This window comes from Coregonus clupeaformis, chromosome 19 (genome assembly GCF_020615455.1).
Source record: "Coregonus clupeaformis isolate EN_2021a chromosome 19, ASM2061545v1, whole genome shotgun sequence".
Classification (NCBI taxonomy): domain Eukaryota; kingdom Metazoa; phylum Chordata; class Actinopteri; order Salmoniformes; family Salmonidae; genus Coregonus; species Coregonus clupeaformis.
In genome coordinates, this window is record NC_059210.1 from 42384226 (window position 1) to 42403969 (window position 19744).

The following is a 19744-nucleotide window of genomic DNA, read 5'->3' on the forward strand; positions in this document are numbered from 1 at the left end:
GGGGCTTTCTGACATTTGATACATTTTGATCATCTGTTATTCAGCACCACTTGTAAACAAAGCCTCTCGACAACTATAATGACAGCAGTTTAACACTAAGACGATGACAAATGCCACAAGCAGGAAAGAAGGAACTTCATAACTTCATTTGCTGTAGTTATAGCCGTGGTGTCAGTGCTATTCCAAAATAAATGTAATTTGAGATTCAAGCAAAAGATTCCCCTGTGGGAATCTCAAGTGTGTGATCACAGGTGTGCAGTAAAATTAACCCCATTTTTTATTTCCCTCTTGATTTAGCTTAGTCTCTGAATCTGTATTCTGCCTCTGACTGTCATTCACCTGTTCCACATAGACAGATGCTTGGGCCTTAGACTGGCATTAAGGCAAATTATCGACTGGGACTCTTGAATATAAACCAACAATAACTTTACTCATTTTTTATATTGACTGGCAGACCTCAAGTGTAATTCAATCTCCTAGAGTCTTGGTAGTATTTAAAGGGCTGGCCCTTGTGGCTGCGGAGCTGTAATGGAGACCACTCCAGTGTGCTGCTGTGTAGGCCTAAACGTAATTGGGATACTGTATCACATTACATTCTGTTACCATAGAGGCCTTGCCCTTTGCCACACTCTCAATTTCAGTGGTTCACATTACATTTATAATGTTCTTAAACAGCTGCTTTGTGGTTTTGTCCTGATGCTTTAAATGTCATATTGACAAGCTGTGGGCATACAAGGTAGTCAGTGTCCACCAATGATGTACTGTATGTAAACCCTGGATTGCTGATACTATGTATTGGCCAATGAGAGGCTTTGAAGCCACCGGCGGCCATATTGGCACTCCCTAGAAGAAGTAGTCTTCCATAGGAATGAATGGAATTCTACAGTATATCAATAAAATGTTTCAAGGCCAAAAATACATGTATTTAAGTATTTTGTTTTTGTAGTGCGGACAGTAACATACTTTCCAAAAATTATACTTTAAGGAAAATGTTTTTATATATTTTAGAATGTTACATTTTTATGTTTAACTCACATAATATCATTTTAAAGTATGCATTAAGGTGTCTGTAATATAATAAAGATGGCAAAAACAAATGTAGACATTAATACATTCATTTCAAAAGCTTCCAAAATACTGTATTTTTCTCAACGTGGGGGAGTGCCAAGATGGAGGCGCAGTTGCTTCAAAACAGTGCTCCAGTCAGTCATCTAGTTTATATATAAATCTAAATCATTGGTGTCCACTCATGGTCTTGGCAAGCACATTAAAGATGTAATATCATTGATCCATAGAGAGTTGAGGAGTGTTGTAGCTATGTTCAACCATGTATAATCACTAAGGCATCTCCTCTCCTGTGGGTATTTGGTCCTTTCATTTTCATCAAACCCCACCACAAATGGCTGTCAAAACTCCTCACTTGTTCCAATTTACTCTAATACAGTTTACAAGAGGACATAATTGAAAGCAGAGCGGCTTTAATGTACAGTGAAAACCAGAACATCTTATGATCAATTATGAATAAACACAAGGCCTCTTTTCTCACTGACTACTGCTACTGGGTGTCTTGACTCCTTGAAATTAAGCAGATGCAAATTAAACATATCTCCAACCAATATAACCAGAATATGGGGTGGTTTCATATTGCTGCTTACTTCAATTATGAATTGGAAAAACCTTTCTGGTGTGATATGAGCAAATCTCAATGCTTGGACAGTGCCTCAGGTGCACCATGCCTCTGACCGTAACTGCAATATGAGCTAATATCTGATACGGACACACCTTTTCTTTGTCTTGGACTATAACCCACAGCAACAAATGTTTCCAAGAAATAGCCTACTCTGGTTGCATTTATGCACCACTCAGGCAAACAACCAGCACTAATACGTATGGAGATACCACTTTTCGGAGCTTGAGGGTTTTTTGTCAGGAGGTGACACCATTCAATTAACCTGACCTCACTCAGTACCTCATGCACACAGAAAAATGCATGCCTTAGGGCAGAGCTAATTTATGGCTTAGTATTTTGGGAATCATTACCAAACCATCTCTCTTTGTGTATTCTATTTGTTTACAAATTGAAACAAAAACTGAAAGCTCATACATGCTGAGTGATGTTATGATATTATCATGTAGTGAAAAGGTCAGAGTCCCATAGAGAGGAGAGTCTTTGTCTCAGCTCCATTTGTCTCAGTCTGTCAGATATGATCTGATGTGCCCATTAAGAGGACAGATGATGTGTTTTTGTTGGTCCAGGTAAAGAATGCACTCTGCCCAGTTGAAAACAGACAGACATGGCCACAGGCTGTGAAATGAATCTACGTCCATCCAGTTATGCCCAACAAATACAAACACAGGGAAGAGCACTCAGCCTAAAGTAACTCCAATGTAGCTAGTAGCCTTATGGCTAAAGCCTTTGTTAGACCTGAGACATGTGCGCGAATGGAGTATTTTTCCAAACCAATGTTCCATGATAAAGAGAAGAACCATGTGAGCTGTGTTGCACTGTCTGTACACCAATGTTAATGAATGTTCTTTTGTCCATGTGTGCAGATCTCAGCTGAGCCCCTGGGGTGGTGTGAGTGCATGGAGGCTGATTAGAGGCGGCTGTCCATTCTGGAAGGCTCGTTGTGAGGTGAAAGGTCATCATTCCGAGCCCAGAGTCATCTGTAGCCCCGGAGGAGCTGCCCGTCTTCACTTTCACAACAGAGCACCAGTCTCCCATTCAGGGAGCCCAGACCTACAGGAAGATAGGGAGAGGAAATAAACACAGGGGAGAAAAAGACGCTCTTCATGAATTCCCCAAAATCGTGAAAGACAGACAGTGTGATTTGGCTGGCAGTCGTGAGGAGGGGAGCCATGTGGACAATAAGCATGGCCCAGCTCTGTCTCCCGGCCTTCACTCTCCTACTGGCCTACGCCTTTGTCCAAGCAGCTGCCACCGAGGACGATGTCACTCCACGACTCAGCTTCACTTACAGTAAGTGTCATCCATCGCCTTCCTTCCTGACTGTTAGAATAGCTGTGGCTCTCTCTCTCTCTCTCTCTCTCTCTCTCTCTCTCACTCTCTCTCTCTCTCTCTCTCTCTCTCTCTCTCTCTCTCTCTCTCTCTCTCTCTCTCTCTCTCTCTCTCTCTCTCTCTCTCTCTCTCCCGCACCTGCTGTCACTCTCTCTCCCGCACCTGCTGTCTCAACCTCTGAATGCTCGGCTATGAAAAGCCAACTGACATTTACTCTTGAGGTGCTGATTTGTTGCACCCTCTATAACCACTGACCCTGCTGGTCATCGATGAATGTTTTAACATCTTGAAGAACCATCTGGCCTTAAGGAGAGGAGAGCTCTGGAGGGGCCAGGGGCTCAGGCAAGGCTTTGAGGGATATCTAACATGCACAGTGACGCTTGGCAAGGTGTTGATAAACAGACGAATGGGAGCAAGGCTGTACCTCTCTAACCAGCTCTGTGGCCCTGTGGAGGAGCTTAGTGTGTGGAGCACAGCATTTACATAGCTGCCATTAGGGCTGGGAATTGCCAGGGACCTCACGATACGATATTATCACGATACATAGGTGCCGATACAATATGTATTGCGATTGGATACTGTGATTTTATTGCGATTCGATGTTTCAAACATATTGCTGACCAGAGAGAGCCATGAGAAAGAGTTTTGATCAGTCATGGAAATTAAAGTGCTGAAAACAAATTGGCTCCCTATTTAAAAAGAAGATGGAGAACAAGCTATGAAGGAAAAATACTGGAGTTTTGGTACAGGTGCGGCCAACTAGCGCAAAAAATTATATTGCGATACTGTCAAAACGATACAATACGATATATTGTCAAAAATAATATCCCAATGTGTACACTAAGTGTATAGATTTTTTTCCCCCTTCACTAACTGACATGCTCCCGGAAAGTAACTTATATTTCAGGACAGTGCCTCACACACTACCAATGGTTCTCCTGTTGAAAGGGAGAGAAAACATGTTCTGCAAGGTATTAGTGATAGATTGTTACTCAGTACAAGATACTGTAGTAACCTATTGTGAGAATTATGCTCCTGTCAGTGGTTTTACATTTTGCTTTAATGCTTTTGTGTTTCCGTTGATTAACTTATTCTATCATTGTAAGACATTTCAATACATTCCATAGCAGTTACTCTGTCAATGACAGTTCCATGAAGGAACATTCATGATGGCTCAGCAGTATGAAAGGATTCCAATCCATGCATTTGACTGGGTGTGTTGCTCTGTGTGCTACCCCACATCTAGAACTTAATGGCAGGAAAGCCAGCTAAATCCCAGAGCATGAATGGCAGCTCCATCAGGGTGGGTCTGTTAAATCATAGCAGGTCAGAGGTAATTACAACATGAACCAGGTCATTGTACTCTGTCTTACTCAGGACAATGTCACACACACACACACACACACAGTTTCCATCAACACGGGAGGTATTGCTCTTCTGCAGCCATCCTCTTATCTAATGGTTTGTTTACACAGTTAACTTAAGTAGTAGCTAATAATTTGTTTGCAAGATAAACTTACACCATCCATATCAAAACATTTCTTCAAAACATGTATTCTGTCAGTGCAGTGCATGTTTAACTAAGAAGTGTAGGGATCATGAGTTGTATGACTTTGTGCTCTCTCATTATCTGACCTCAAAATGGCTCCTGATTTGTGGTTTTGGAAGAAGGAAGCAAAGGATATGTAATGGCAATACAGCCCATTTGTCAACGTACCAATGCTCTGCCAGGGTTGATGACAGTGTGCACATAATGCTAAAGCTATGGATGGCTCACATGCCCTTGGGTGTGAACTATTGATAATGTAATTTACCACCCAATTCATCACAGTACACATGGTCTTAGGTCTTACAGGCCATTTGGGGGGCAGCGGGTCCAGCTCTGTAGAGGGCAGCACTAGAAATCCACCTAGGCTACACTTTTCATCAATCTGTATAATATTTGTTTTCATAGGAGTACAAAACCTTTAGGGCTATTTACATGGGATAGTAGTAATGCAAGCCCATACATTCAGGCATGTAGGGTTAGTTTACTGTTGATCCCAATGACTCACCTTTTAGGATCAGCCTATAGTCTTTAAACACATACTGGCATAGAAACAGTGTGCTCAGATTGCGTTGTCATAATATCTACACCTACACTAGATTAAGCCAGTGTGTGCTCTTCTGAGGCCAGGAGAGGAGACGATTGAAATGGGTCATGGAGGCCTCAGCTTGGAGACTTGCCTGCCTGTCCTGCCTGTCCTGCCTGTCCCAGCCTGCATCCTGGCTTTCTCTTGCTGGACCTCTATAGTCCCAGGTAATCTCTCTCACCTGCCAGCCTCCACAAAGCCTCCAGCACGGCCCTGACGGAGCGTTTCACAATAGCAAACACCAACATTCACAACCTGAAAAGGCAGTTTCAGCTCCTTCACACGTCTCCTTGGACTGGAAAAAAGATTTGCGTTTTGGGTTAATCACTAATCTTGAATGAACACCATAAAACATGTAAGACCCAAATGTCACTTTCCTAGTCAGTCATGTCAAGATGCCTACATTATATCAAGATTCTGAATATACAGTAGGCACAAGTTTCTATTTTCTTTCTTGTGTCTGTACTCTATAAGTCGTTTTTTGTTTGTTTTTTAAAGGGGGAAAAATACGTTGTTTCTGAAGCATCCATTAGGAATAAACCAGTCGGTGGCTAAATTGAGCTGTAAGGTAATTAGTATCACATTACTGTACCTCTTACCTCTTAGTCTTGCCACTGTTCTACTGATGAGCCATGCTTTTACTCAACGGGTCAACGGCCTACTTTAACTACAGCAGGAGTAACTTACAGCTCTTAAAACTTTGAGAGGTTCAGTAGTAAAGAAACTGGCTCTCCGCTTATGAAACAGTTACAGTCATGTAGGCCTAACCATTTACCAGCTGCAGCAACATAGATTTGGGAGAAGGATTGAAATAGGCAAATGTTAGTGACCAGTAGTGACATATTTTCAATTGGTAAGCAAACACTCATGAACAGAAAACAAAGTGTTCATGGCGATAGGGATGCTGATTGCCAGTGGCTTGACAATGGGAGCTGCCGTTGCCTGCTAACGTCAGTGCCGGTGTGATGGCATTTCTCAGGCCCCCCGCTGAAGGGCTGTGTCACTCTATGTTTACTGTATCAAAGCAACACTCCATGCCGTGAGCCTCAGGGATCTGGGCCATACAGAACCCCCCTCTACCTCTCAGTCCTGTCTGGTTATATGTGAGCCTGCTAGCCTTACGTCTGTGGTGCGGTCAGACCAGCCAGGACCTCCCCAGTCCCTCCTCAGCCCAGCAGCAGCAACATTATCCTGGACAGCCTTCCTCTCCCCTCCCCCTCCGTCCCACTCTCCGCCTTAATGAAGTGGCTAAACTTCCATGAATAATGAAAGGGGATTTGTGTGTGTTATGGTGTGAACATTGGTCTGGTTCTCATTATGCACCTATCAGGACGGATCATGGGTTCAGGGAGGAGAGCCTACATCTGCTTTGCCCCCCTCTTTTGTTCCTGGCTTTAATGCAGAACATGCCGGAAAGCTTAGTGTGCTAGAATGCTATTTAAAGGGACACCTATATGTGGTTTATATTGGCTCTCTGTCCCTGTTGATCTATTCAGCCCTCTGTTAGTTAAACACAGTGCAGCCAGTCACGGTAGAGATCAGCATGTAGTGGCCATGCCCACAGCACTAATAATTTAAGAACATCATTCATTTGAAAGTAGCTAAGCACATAATGTATATCAGAATGTGCTTTATTCTTGTCCTGTAGGACAGTGTTTAGGCCTGTTGAGCCACTCATGTTGAAGTGATTGAAAATGACAATCTTGTCAAGCGAGATAAGGAATCTACCAAGCACAATGTAACTACTATACCGTACTCTTCTTTATGTATGCATGAAATGGCCGTCCATGGCTGTGGACTGTGTTGCTATGGGAGGGGTCTGGTCGTAGGTGCTTAGACATGCTCCATTAGACCACAGCCTCTTGGCAGAGACATGCAGACTGCCCATGAAAGGCCTTTAGTATGGAGAGCCATCTGAGCTTCTGTCTAGATACGGTATATCACACTTCTTGAAAGAACACTGCTAGCCAATTGGACCACAGATATCACATTGATTATTATGTCATCCATGAAAAGAGATACATGATGGATGTTTTCCATATTTTATTAGTGACAATGTGTGATAACATGCTGTTTTACCTGTTCATACAAAAGTCTAGACTAGATGTTGCAGCACAGTGGTATTTGTTTGTTAATAGCATTATAAATAGAAGAACATTGATGTTGATGTTACTAGTGTTTATGAGAGACAGCCACTTTCTCCAGTCCACCAGGGAGGGAGCTGCTCATAAATCACCCTGGACAGGCCTTGTTGTGAAAACACCCTCATGGCTGCACCTCATCCTCCCCCTCCTCCTCTTCTTCCTCCTCCTTCACCTTCTCCTCTTCCTCCCTCATCTCCTTACCTGTGTTGTGGGAAGGGATACCCCATCACACTGTCTGGTCTAGTCTGGTGAAGTGCTCGTCTCAGTATGTAGCCTAGTCATGCCAGCCAGTCTTATCAGCCCCCTGCTGGCCTCTCACATCAAGGACTCTGACTACATGAGGTCATGACACGGTGCTGATGCTCAGCCTCTCCCTGTAGTGCAGCAGGGGTCATGAGGAGGTCCTGAGCCTGAAAGCCTGAGGCCAAGGCTGGTTTACATTGTGGAGTGGAGCACCATATTGAGGATGAACCGGGGTCAGCAGCAGCACTCAGCAGCATACAGCAGGATGCTCTATCTGACCAGCAGACCTGGTCCAGGATCATGAAAGGACAACATTATTTTCCTGTGGAAATAAAATTAATTATAGCCGAGGTGCACCGTTGTTTGCAAATTGCAGGCTTTACGACTTTTGGAAACACTTCCCTGTTTAAATAAGCAGTTTAATTAGATTATTTATCCTAATAAATGTTGCTATGGTTCCCATGAAATCTGTTATGCCCCTCTTTGCCTAGTGAATACCAAGCTATTCATTAGGCAAAATTATATTTTTCTGTAGATGGCCTACTGAGCTTTCAATCCATGAATATGCACATCTTCAGTTCACTCTTGTGGCAACCAGCATCCTCTTCACATAGATTGTGTGTACACTAGCCAGCATTCTCAGCATCACCATGGTGTTTTCTTCATGCTACCATGTGTGAGTTGTAGCCTAGTTCTTGTCTCCTGCTAACCAGAGAGAGCCAAGACCCAAGCCTTTACCTAAACAAACAGCTGGCTCACAGATTGCCTAATGAATCTCCTGGTGGATCTGATGTCTTAATGCTCTCCAGATGCCCCAGTCTCTGCTCTACCATGGCCCTGCACCATTCTATCACTCATAGTTCATGTTTCTTTTTCACCTCAGCAGGATAGTAATCATAACTTCTACCAGGTCCCAGAGCATGACTCAGTTCCCACTCTAGTTATGTTGATGTCATGCGTGTTCCTCCACAATGAACTGGGTCTGTGGTGGTTTTGGTCTTCCTGCTGTTTGTCCACAGAGAATAGGATTCGATGGGAAGAAAGAGGAAGTTGTGACCTGACCTTGCTCCTAGCTCGGTCTGTCCACATTGGGAAAGTGGTTTCTAGAAGGTGGGAAGGGTTGCTCAGTTCTATCTGTGTTAGGAGTTACTGGTACTGTTTCCCAGGATTTGGGTGGTGACCACTTCCTCTGTGAGTAGAACAACATGTTATTGAATGTTCTGTATCTGTTCTTTTATATTGGGTCAGATCCATCTGAAAAGAAACAGAGGATCCTGTAAGAACAAGTATGGTGATGACACAGATTTATGAGCTGTGTGTGTGTGTAATCTTTTGACTCATCACATACGCTGCTGTTACTGTTTATTATCTATCTGTTGCCTACTCACTTTATTCCTACCTATGCACATACAGTGCATTTGGAAAGTATTCAGACCCCTTGACTTTTTCCACATTTTGTTACGTTACAGCCTTATTCTAAAATTGATTGAATTGTATTTTTTCCTCATCAATCTACACACAATACCCCATAATGACAAAGAAAAAACAGGTTTTTATAAATGCTAGCACATTTATAAAAAAAATAAAACTGAAAAATCACATTTACATAAGTATTCAGACCCTTTACTCAGTACTTTGTTGAAGCACCTTTGGCAGTGATTACAGCCTCGAGTCTTCTTGGGTATGACGCTACAAGCTTGGCACAGCTGTATTTGGGGAGTTTCTCCCATTCTTCTCTGCAGATCCTCTCATGCTCTGTCAGGTTGGATGGGGAGCGTCACTGCACAGCTATTTTCAGGTCTCTCCAGAGATGTTCGATCGGGTTCAAGTCCGGGCTCTGGCTGAGCCACTCAAGGACATTAATAGACTTGTCCCAAAGCCACTCCTGCGTTGTCTTGGCTGTGTGCTTAGGGTCGTTCTCCTGTTGGAAGGTGAACCTTCGCCCCAGTCAGCATGATGCTGCCACCACAATGCTTCACCGTAGGGATGGTGCCAGGTTTCCTCCAGACGTGATGCTTGGCATTCAGGGCAAAGAGTTCAATCTTGGTTTCATCAGACCAGAGAATCTTGTTTCTTATTCTCTGAAAGGCCTTTAGGTGCCTTTTGGCAAACTCCAAGCGGCCTGTCATGTGACTTTTTCTGAGGAGTGGCTTCCGTCTGCCACTCTACCATAAAGGCCTGATTGGTGGAGTGCTGCAGAGATGGTTGTCTTTCTGGAAGGTTATCCCATCTCCACAGAGGAACTCTGGAGCTCTGTCAGAGTGACCATCGGGATCTTGGTCACCTCCCTGATCAAGGCCCTTCTCCCCCGATTGCTCAGTTTGGCCGGGCGGCCAGCTCTGGGAAGAGTCTTGGTGGTTCCAAACTTCTTCCATTTAAGAATGATGGAGGCCACTGTGTTCTTGGGGACCTTCAATGCTGCAGACATTTTTTGGTACCCTTCCCCAGATCTGAGCCTCGACACAATCCTGTCTCTGAGGTTTATGGACAATTCCTTCGACCTCATGGCTTGGTTTCTGCTCTGACATGCACTGTCAACTGTGGGACCATATACAGACAGGTGTGTGCCTTTCTAAATCATGTCCAATCAATTGAATTTACCACAGGTGGACTCCAATCAAGTTGTAGAAACATTTCTAGGATGATCAATGGAAACAGGATCAATGGAAAAAGGGTCTGAATACATTTTTTACTTTTAATACATTTGCAAAAAATTCTAAAAACCTGTTTTCGCTTTGACATTATGAGGTATTATGTGTAGATTTTTTAGAATATTTGTAAAGAAAAATCAATTTTAGAATAAGGCTGTAACGTAACAAAGTGTGGAAAAAGTCAAGGGCTCTGAATACTTTCCGAATGCACTGTATCTACCTCAATTACCTCGTAACCCTGCACATCGACTCGGTACTCTTACCCCGTGTATATAGCTAAGTTATCGTTACTCATTGTGTATTTATTTATTCCTTATGTTGTTATTTGTAATATTTATTCCTCATGTTATTATTTTTCTATTGTTTTTCTCTCATAAGTAAGCATTTCACTGTTAGTCTACACCTGTTGTTTACGAAGCATGTGACAAATACAATTTAATTTGATTTGATAGAGACATGAGATAGGTGTGGAGATGTGAGATGAAAGTGCAGTGAGTGTGTCTGCTACAGGTGGAACAGAAAGACTCAGGCCCTTATGATACTCTGTCCTCTTTGGTCTGACTGTGGTAAAACTATCTCACTGCCATCCACGCCCTTGTTTTCTCTCTAACCTCTCTTTTAAAACTCACTATGACTCCACCTTCCAAAGCTTATAGCCTAATCCTCAATTAACCCCACTCACTCAACATACTCCCACTACACTCCTGAGTGGCGCAGCGGTCTAAGGCACTGCATCTCAGTGCTAGAGGCGTCACTACAGACCCCCTGGTTCGATTCCAGGCTGTATCACAACCGGCCGTGATTGGGAGTCCCATAGGGCGGCGCACAATTGGCCCAGCGTCGTCCGGATTTGGCCGGTGTAGGTCGTCATTGTAAATAAGAATTTGTTCTTAACTGACTTGCCTAGTTAAATAAAGGTAAAATAATAATAAAACACTACCCTCTCTGCAAAATTCGAACACAATGCATGCAAATGTTAGTGTTTTTCATCTCTGTTATCTGTGTTTGTTTAAGCTGCCTTATTATTTCATTTGACTTCATGGACATATACCTGTTATGCATGTGTTCAATAGTGACAGTTTTCTCCTATGGCTTACACAGCACAGCCACAGCAGACACTGTGCTAAAACCTAACCCCTCAAGGCACAAGAAATCTATGGTCTCCTGAGACTGCGATGCCAGCTCTGAAATACAGTAGCAGAGGCCTGATCATCTGCTTGCAATTAGTTGTTACTGAGATATGGCCAAAGTGGCCTGTGTATATACATCTTTTGGGTCAACTTTATGTAACCCCATAAGCTCTTGAATCTTGTGGAGGCCCTGTTAGTTTATGTAGTCCTACAGATTCCATATGGTGTGTGCTGCAGAGACCTGTGCTCCAGTATGTTTTGGCTGTGGAGTTGTGCTCTCTCTGTGTGTGAGCGATAGGCCCAGCTCCCATTTGCACTACTAGGCTATGGCTGTGCTATGGGGCTGTGGCTGTGCTATGGGGCTGTGGCTGTGCTATGGGACTGTGGGGCTGTTCTCAACTCTCTGCTGCTAATATACTTGTTCTGCCCTGCTTACAGTACGCTCAGCCCTTTTGTCCAAAGTGGCCTCTTGCCATAGAAGTCTCTTCATGATTCCCTCCACAGGAGAATCTAGGGCATGTTTCTAGACAGACGGCTGGAAATGGTGCATCAGACGTCCCCTTCAAGATTGTTTTATAGCATGCTGCTTGATTTCAGTTAAGGGGGATGAGATTGTTTCCAGGTCATCTGCTGGTATGACATGCACCAAATTAATGGCTGTTTGAACAGACAGCATATCTTATTGCAGCAATAGGGAGCTGTCACTTATTTTAAACTATTTGCTCAAATAATAAGGTCCTGAGTAGGAGAAAGGGTGATGATTTGAATAATGGGAAAAGCGTTCATCATGTTGAAATATAACGTTTTTCTCCACTCAAGGCCTCTGTTAGGATACTGGTTTTGTTGTTAGATTTCTCAAACATAAATAAACAGAATCTGGCTCAGTTCGCTGTGTATTGTTCCAGTGCCATCCAGTGATGTGTACTGGAGATATACGGCTTGCCAGTGGCCAACACTGTTTCCCGCTAGTTCTACATCATTCAAGTAAACAAGAACAACATGTGTCTCTAATGAGGAATGCAAACTTCAAACCCCTCACCCCACAGCTGAGAAAGCCGATACCCCTTCACAGGAGAGGCCATTTAGTGAATCAGGCTGCCGTAGTTGGATGCCCTACAAAATGAAGCACTTTGATCTCCCTGACGGAAGGACAGATTACTCCACATTTGCCTTTTAGACAGGATGTTCTGTGCTTCTAATTAACTTTGTGCTGTTGGAACTCGGAGCCGTTGGGAAATCCACTGCAAGAAAATGTAGACTAGGGTTCCCTAAAAGCCCACATCATTAATTTGCCCCTAAATGGATTAGTGAACAAGGCAGGGTGGATATTACAATCCATTTAGCAGTGGCATTTGCAAAAATGACATTTAATTACATAATGATGGTAATGATCTCATATTGCTTACAGCTGCCCGTGGTTGAGCCGCCGTGGTTGAGCACTGGTGTGTCCGTGTGGTGTGTCTGTGTGGTTTGGTGTGTGGGGTCAAACAGGAAGTGCTCCCTGCCATACAAAGCTGCTCTCTCTGAGGGTGTGGGATGGATGGATGGATGGATGGATGGATGGATGGAAGGATGGATGGACGGGGGCCTGGGTATAGCGATACGGTGAGAGAGCTGGCACACTCAGACAGGAAGAGAAAGGTGTGACTGGCAGCTGTGTCAGGCAGAGGCTGTGTCTTTCAGTCAGAGCCAGCAGGTTAAATAGGACTGTGTTGAATGCGGAGACTTGGAGCTGTGATAGGAGAGAATGTTGTCCTTGGACTGAGTCTATCCAAATGAATGTTCAAAACAGTGACAAACCCTGCAGTGATAGTAGAAAACAGTGTTGTGATCATTTTAACAACCTCTGTCAATGCAGTTCCCTTTGCACACGTTGTTAACCTAGATAGCTATGTCTCCTCTCCAACGAAAGTGTATTGCTATTCGAACCCAGCCTCTATTAGCTTGGTTTCCGCTGTTTGTCATTGCTGTTTGAATAAATGAGATGTCCCTTTGATAAAAGCAGTGTGGAGCTATTGGTTGCCGGGAACAGGACTGCAGGGTAGCACAGGCCTGCAGGGTAGGGAGAGGGGGAGGGGTAGGGGCTCAACAAGGTGAGGGTAAACTAGTTATGATATGTTGTGCCTCTTCACTCATTACAACGTGCCCACTTGCCTGCCCTCCCTAACACCCTCTCCCCCTGTAGCTCCGGCAGACACCCCCCTCTCTCCACATCTCCAATAGACACTAGCAGCTCTTGAGTGCTTCTGATTCCTCTGAACACTAAACAGGCCAGGGCTCTTCTCTTCCCAAATTACACTACAGCACAGCGTTTCCATGGCTGCCTGCGTTGTCATGGGATGGCCCCCAGGAATCAACCTCAGACGCTCTAACAACAATGGAGTGGAGTCTGTCTGAAAGAGACTTTGGTGTCTGCCTGCCTGCCTGTCTGTCTGTCTGTCTGTCTGTCTGTCTGTCTGTCTGTCTGTCTGTCTGTCTGTCTGTCTGTCTGTCTGTGGAGGGTAGTAGGGTCATATGGGACACACAGGGAGGGCCCTGTAATGGAGACCTGGGGGAGACAGTCTACAGACTGACTGACCAACAGCTATTCCTGTTCATTATTGAGGTTTGTGGTCCCAGGGCTATAAATTAATATGTTTTCCCTTTGAGATCAGCAATCATGTTATCTTTACCTCCTAAATGATGCCATTGTAAAAGCACATTTAAACAGAATCCTTAACAGCAGTACCAGTACATTCTGTCAGACAGACAGACAGACAGACAGGCTCCTTATGATTAATAAGGCACTAATCCTGTCGTTGGAGTGTAAATTCACTTTTTCTCTCCATTCCTAACTTGTTTTCAGTAAAAATATATTTATTATATATTGTATTATATCTTTATCTGATATATTTTTCTTTATTTTTCTTGATATTTTTTGTGCCAGATGAACTGATGTTATTAAGCACTCTTCAAATAAAAGTTGACCTTTTTTACAGCTCTCCTCGCAGCTGCACTTCTTCTTCCAAAAGCCTCACATTCCATATGTTACAGTTTCCTGGAAACGTGTTGAATTGCTCAAATCTGTGATACATTTTACAGGTACATTTTCTTGGATCAGTCTATATTATTATCTTGGATTTATGAGCAATGATTTTGGTTTGTGCCAAGAATAATTAATAAATGCAGGCCATCTGATGCATGAAAATAATTTTATTCTGGGCACACAGATCCTTGTAATATTGACCACAATGTTATGGAACGGGCAGACATGGAGTGTAAATGGACAACCATGTGGAGTATTGTTAGGCTATACAACACTGTATGCAAACCTTATCACTATAGCTTGATACAATGGAAATAGAAACCTGACTAATGACTGGTTGAAACTATGAAAATAAATTATCACACTACTAAACCCACATGGATTCCCTTAATGGTACACAATTACCCGCCTCATTGTGTCTCCCTCAGCAGTGTTCAGAGAATATGACAGTGGTGATCTGACTCAAGAGAGTAATTGTATAGATATCCTCCTCTGTGGAAATCCCTCTAAGCCCTTGTTTTGGTTCAAGCTCCAGCCTTTGTCTTTGTATGGGTAAATCACTGTTAAATTTGCCCAAAGCTCTGAGGAGAGAAGGAGGAGAGAGGGAAGAGGGAAGGAAAGGAGGGGAGAGGTGAGGAAAGGAGGCAAGAGAGAGGGAAGATGGAGGAAAGGAGAGAGGGGAAATGGCTCACTAGCATGAAGCAGCACTCTACTTCATCCTGTGATCACGGACAGAGAGAGGGCAGTCCTGGTGGGTTTGGTCTTTGCTATGTACACTAGAGAAGATCCTCTTGTGGTTTTATAGCAGGATTTTGCGGTAACAAGGTCCCCTGTTGCTGGGTTGAAGCACTGCTATTAGCTTGTTGTTTCACCTGCCCTCTGTGGTGGGGTTAGCAGGCCGGGAGGTAACCACACACACACCCTACTCAGAATACATAGACCGTTCGATGGGAAAAATGTTCAAATATTAAAATGTGTTTCTGTATTGAAATGTAGAGGTAGGACTACTGTATCTTCTCGGATAAGCTAAAACTATAAATCTTGCATTGGAAATGTATAGTATAAACTCAGTAGTTCATGTTGAGTCTGTAAATTGATTGATTGAAATTAAAGTAAATCTTTAGTTGGCTCATAACTCATAAGGCAGCGATGTCTTCAGAGAATCACATAGTAGGCGTTTATATAAAGTACCATATGTTTTCATAACAAAATGTTCTCCATGTTGTTTATGTTGGACTGGCCAGCTCAGAAGACCTCCACTCTGCAACAGTGTGCTGAATGTGGAGCTTTAACACCAATGCTAAAGGCTTAGAGAGAGAGTCAATGATGTGACATGTGGCTGCAGGCTGCAGGCAGAGGGTGGGCTTTTGAACGGGTGTCAGGAAAGCCCTCCCCAGAGGTGATGAGAGAGGGGACAGGACTGGAGGCTGAACACACACACACTCCTCCAGCTGCTGCTTTTAGTCCATACATCCTGTGGTTGGATCGGTTTTATTCATCATTATGAGCTCAGGAGCCCAGGCTCTGTCCATCTCTCCTATTGTAGCTCCCCTGTAGCGATGGAGTCAGCAAAGATAGACAGCCTGCTAGGCCAGACAGTGTTGTTGTCATGGGAGCAGAGAGCAGCCACAATGATTAAGACACAACATCTTTCTTCATCCTGCACATTAAGATATGTGACCACACACAAATACAGGTACATGCATGTAGATACACATGTATGCATAAACAAAATAACACCGACATTATTACCATTTTGACGTTAAATTCTTGTCCAGGCAAATCTGTTAATGCTTTCTAGGGGCTCATATTGCAGTAGAACGTTCAGTTTGTTAATATTTATTCTCCACTTTCTGTTTTTCTCTCTCCTCAGATGCAAATGAGAGGTCAGCCAAGAGATTCTCTGTGGAAGGGGTCTTCAATTATACCTCTCTGCTCCTCAGTAGGGAAGATAACATGCTCTATGTTGGAGCACGAGAGCAGCTTTTCGCCCTCAACCTCTCGGATATCAGCAGAGTCAAGCTACAACGTAATGTAAGTGGGCATGAGTGTGTGTCTGTGTGTTTTGAGAGACAAGAGGTAGCCTCTTTTTCATAAATAATGGATATTAGACATAGTCCTAATTGATACGATTTCTGTGAGAAAAAAAAAAGTTTAATCTGGGAGTTGCTTCAAAACGAATAATCAACATGCATAATGAAATGAGTATCAACATGGCATATGAATGGCACCTCTAAATAATTATCTCATATAGCGGAGGTGGTTTAGGACTTGACCTTCCGCTCAGCCACCACCTCAGCTCACCACAGTAAGTCTAAACATTGTGCAAATCAAAGTAGACACAACAGCCCAGCAGCCCTAGCTGAACTATTGAAACATATTTGTTGTTTTTCTAGAGGTGGTATGTAATACCCTCTGCTCTCAGATACACTTCACAACAGTGTTGTATTGTACTGTACTGTGTGTGTGTGTGTGCTTGTGCGTGCGTGTGTGTGTGTGCATGAACAGTAACCTAAGGGTGAGGATGTGTGGAATTATATAATGTACATGGTTGGTGTATGACATCTTGTGTACACTGCTCTTTTTGACAATGCTCTATAGTAATAAATATGAATATATATATATATATATATATATATATATATATATATATATATATATATATATATATATAATGCCATTTAGCAGATGCTTTTATCCAAAGCAGCTTACAGTCATGCGTGCGCACATTTTACGTATGGTCAAATCAAATCAAATCAAAGTGTATTTGTCACATGCCCCGAATACAACAGGTGTAGACCTTACAGTGAAATGCCTACTTACAAGCCCTTAACCAACAATGCAGTTTTAAGAAAAATAAGTGATAAGTAAAAAAAAAAGATAAAAATAAATAAATAATTAAAGAGCAGCAGTAAAATAAACAGTTGCGAGGCTATATACAGGGGGTACAGGTTAGTTGAGGTAATTGAGGTAATATGTAAATGTGGCTAGAGGTAAAGTGACTATGCATAGATAATAAACAGAGAGTAGCAGCAGCGTAAAAAGGGTGGGGGGGGGGACAATGCAAATTCTCCGGGTAGCCATTTGAAGGAGTCTTATGGCTTGGGGGTAGAAGCTGTTAAGAAGCCTTTTGGACCTAGACTTGACGCTCCGGTACCGCTTGCCGTGCGGTAGCAGAGAGAACAGTCCATGACTAGGGTGGCTGGAGTCTTTGGCAATTTTTAGGGCCTTCCTCTGACACTGCCTGGTATAGAGGTCCTGGATGGCAGGAAGCTTGGCCCCAGTTATGTACTGGGCCGTACGCACTACCCTCTGTAGTGCCTTGCAGTCGGAGGCCAAGCAGTTGCCATACCAGGCGGTGATGCAACCAGTCAGGATGCGCTCAATGGTGCAGCTGTAGAACTTTTTGAGGATCTGAGGACCCATGCCAAACCTTTTCAGTCTCCTGAGGGGGAATAGGCGTTGTCGTGCCCTCTTCACGACTGTCTTGGTGTGTTTGGACCATGATAGTTTCTTGGTGATGTGGACACCAAGGAACTTGAAGCTCTCAACCTGCTCCACTACAGCCCCATCGATGAGAATGAGGGCGTGCTCGGTCCTCCTTTTGCTGTAGTCCACAATCATCTCCTTTGTCTTGGTCACGTTGAGGGAGAGGTTGTTATCCTGGCACCACACGGCCAGGTCTCTGACCTCCTCCCTATAGGCTGTCTCATCGTTGTCGGTGATCAGGCCTACCACTGTTGTGTCATCAGCAAACTTAATGATGGTGTTGGAGTCGTGCTTGGCCATGCAGTCATGGGTGAACAGGGAGTACAGGAGGGGACTGAGCATGCACCCCTGAGGGGCCCCCGTGTTGAGGATCAGCGTGGCAGATGTGTTGTTACATTTACATTTTAGTCATTTAGCAGACGCTCTTATCCAGAGCGATTTATCTACCCTTACCACCTGGGGGCGGCCCGTCAGGAAGTCCAGGATCCAGTTGCAGAGGGAGGTGTTTAGTCCCAGGGTCCTTAGCTTAGTGATGAGCTTTGTGGACACTATGTTGTTGAACGCTGACCTGTAGTCAATTAATAGCATTCTCACATAGGTGTTCCTTTTGTCCAAGTGTGGAGTGCAATAGAGATTGCTTCATCTGTGGATCTGTTGGGGCGGTATGCAAATTGGAGTGGGTCTAGGGTTTCTGGGATAATGGTGTTGATGTGAGCCATGACCAGCCTTTCAAAGCACTTCATGGCTACAGACGTGAGTGCTACGGGTCGGTAGTCATTTAGGCAGGTTACCTTAGTGTTCTTGGGCACAGGGACTAGGGTGGTCTGCTTGAAACATGTTGGTATTACAGACTCAGTCAGGGACAGGTTGAAAATGTCAGTGAAGACACTTGCCAGTTGGTCAGCGCATGCTCAGAGTACATGTCCTGGTAATCTGTCTGGCCCTGCGGCCTTGTGAATGTTGACCTGTTTAAAGGTCTTACTCACATCGGCTACAGAGTGCGTGATCACACAGTCGTCTGGAACAGCTGATGCTCTCATGCATGCTTCAGTGTTGCTTGCCTCGAAGCGAGTATAGAAGTAATTTAGCTCGTCTGGTAGGCTTGTGTCACTGGGCAGCTCGCAGCTGTGCTTCCCTTTGTAGTCTGTAATAGTTTGCAAGCCCTGCCACATCCGACGAGCGTCGGAGCCTGTGTAGTACGATTTAATATTAGTCCCGTATTGACGCTTTGTCTGTTTGATGGTTCGTCACAGGGCATAGCGGGATTTCTTATAAGCGTTCGGGTCCCGCTCCTTGAAAGCGCCAGCTCTACCCTTTAGCTCAGTGCGGATGTTGCCTGTAATCCATGGCTTCTGGTTGGGGTATGTACATACGGTCACTGTAGGGACAACGTCATCGATGCACTTGTTCATGAAGCCAGTGACTGATGTGGTGTACTCCTCAATACCATCGGAAGAATCCCGGAACATATTCCAGTCTATGCTAGCAAAAAAGTCCTGTAGCTTAGCATCTGCGTCATCTGACCACTTCTGTATTGAGCGAGTCACTGGTGCTTCCTGCTTTAGTTTTTTCTTGTAAGCAGGAATCAGAAGGATATAATTATGGTCAGATTTGCCAAATAGAGGGCGAGGGAGAGCTTTGTACGCGTCTCTGTGTGTGGAGTAAATGGGGTCTAGAGTTTTTTTTCCCTCTGGTTGCACATTTAACATGCTGGTAGAAATGAGGTAAAATGGATTTAAGTTTCCATGCATTACAGTCGCCTCTGGATGAGCATTTTCTTTATTTCTTATGGCCTTATACAGCTTGTTGAGTGTGGTCTTAGTGCCAGCATCAGTTTGTGGTGGTAAAAATATAGATACAAAAAATATTGGTAAATAGTGTGGTCTACAGCTTATCATGAGATACTCTACC

At 43.8% G+C, this 19744-nt stretch overlaps 1 protein-coding gene across 1 annotated transcript in view; it reads left to right on the plus strand.

Moving 5' to 3' along the window:
- The window catches only part of LOC121531930 (semaphorin-4B), a 64004-nt gene that overhangs the window by 24535 nt on the left and 19725 nt on the right, over positions 1-19744 (plus strand). The window contains exons 2-3 of the mRNA XM_041837498.1: positions 2554-2980; positions 16218-16378. Of these exons, the coding sequence (XP_041693432.1) occupies positions 2860-2980; positions 16218-16378 (282 nt within the window). The 5' untranslated portion in view covers positions 2554-2859. The remainder of the gene's footprint in view (positions 1-2553; positions 2981-16217; positions 16379-19744) is intronic.